The sequence below is a fragment of the Penaeus monodon genome, chromosome 24 (genome assembly GCF_015228065.2).
Source record: "Penaeus monodon isolate SGIC_2016 chromosome 24, NSTDA_Pmon_1, whole genome shotgun sequence".
Lineage (NCBI taxonomy): Eukaryota > Metazoa > Arthropoda > Malacostraca > Decapoda > Penaeidae > Penaeus > Penaeus monodon.
This window is the reverse complement of record NC_051409.1, coordinates 24,830,196-24,830,892: the sequence shown is the minus strand read 5'-3', so window position 1 is coordinate 24,830,892 and position 697 is coordinate 24,830,196. Positions and strand designations below refer to the sequence as shown.

Below are 697 nucleotides of genomic sequence, written 5' to 3'. Positions count from 1 at the left end.
TGCACTCTCTTTCTTCCAAGACAAAACGCACCACTGCGAAGATAAAGAACAGCTCGAGCCAATACAACATGAAGTCAACAGTAATGATCGAAGAGTTTTATTCCCCGGCATTCGTATTTACATAGTGTAATCACTAGACACATTTCCCTGTAAACATCTGCACTGGCAGGCACAGCGGCGACAAAAAGCGATGCGCTGCGCTTCTTTGCAAATTCGAAATACCGTACCTCGGAATCCTTCTCATCGGCTTTCAGCGAGGCTGCTGGAATGGTCCTCGTCGACTTGGTATAAAACGTAGAGCTGGACTTGGGAGTCGTATCGTTGTTGCGCTGCCTGACCTGCCGCTTGGCCTTCGGCGTGAGGTCGCTGCGCGTGCTGGCGGCGGCTGGCTTCTTGGGGGTTCTCCTGGAAGGAATCCGTCTGAAACCAAGAGGCTCCGCCGCGTCGCCGCCCACGCCGAAGAGCGCCTTGAGGGAGGCCATGCTGCTGGCGAGGGCGCTGGTGGCGCTGCTGGGGTCGCTATTCCTGGAGATGGTTCCCTCGTTCAAGCTCTCCGGCCGCCGCTGGCCGCCGCTCAGCCTCCTGATGCTGTCGATGCTCCTTCGACCGACGGTCTTCCTGCCGACATCTTCCTTGCCGACGGAGGAGGCCGACCTCAGCACCACGTCGCCGTTGACCACGGCCCTCTTCTTGAAAG

At 57.7% G+C, this 697-nt stretch overlaps 1 protein-coding gene across 5 annotated transcripts in view; it reads right to left on the bottom strand.

The window, feature by feature from the left end:
- Positions 1-697, bottom strand: part of LOC119588664 (regulator of G-protein signaling loco-like) — a gene marked incomplete at its 5' end in the record, with an annotated part of 12,444 nt that extends 11,747 nt beyond the window's left edge. For all 5 annotated transcript variants that reach the window (XR_005230127.1, XR_005230128.1, XM_037937300.1 and 2 more), the window contains 1 exon segment: positions 228-697. Coding sequence is in view for 3 of the 5 variants with exons in the window: in XM_037937300.1 (XP_037793228.1) it covers positions 228-697 (470 nt within the window).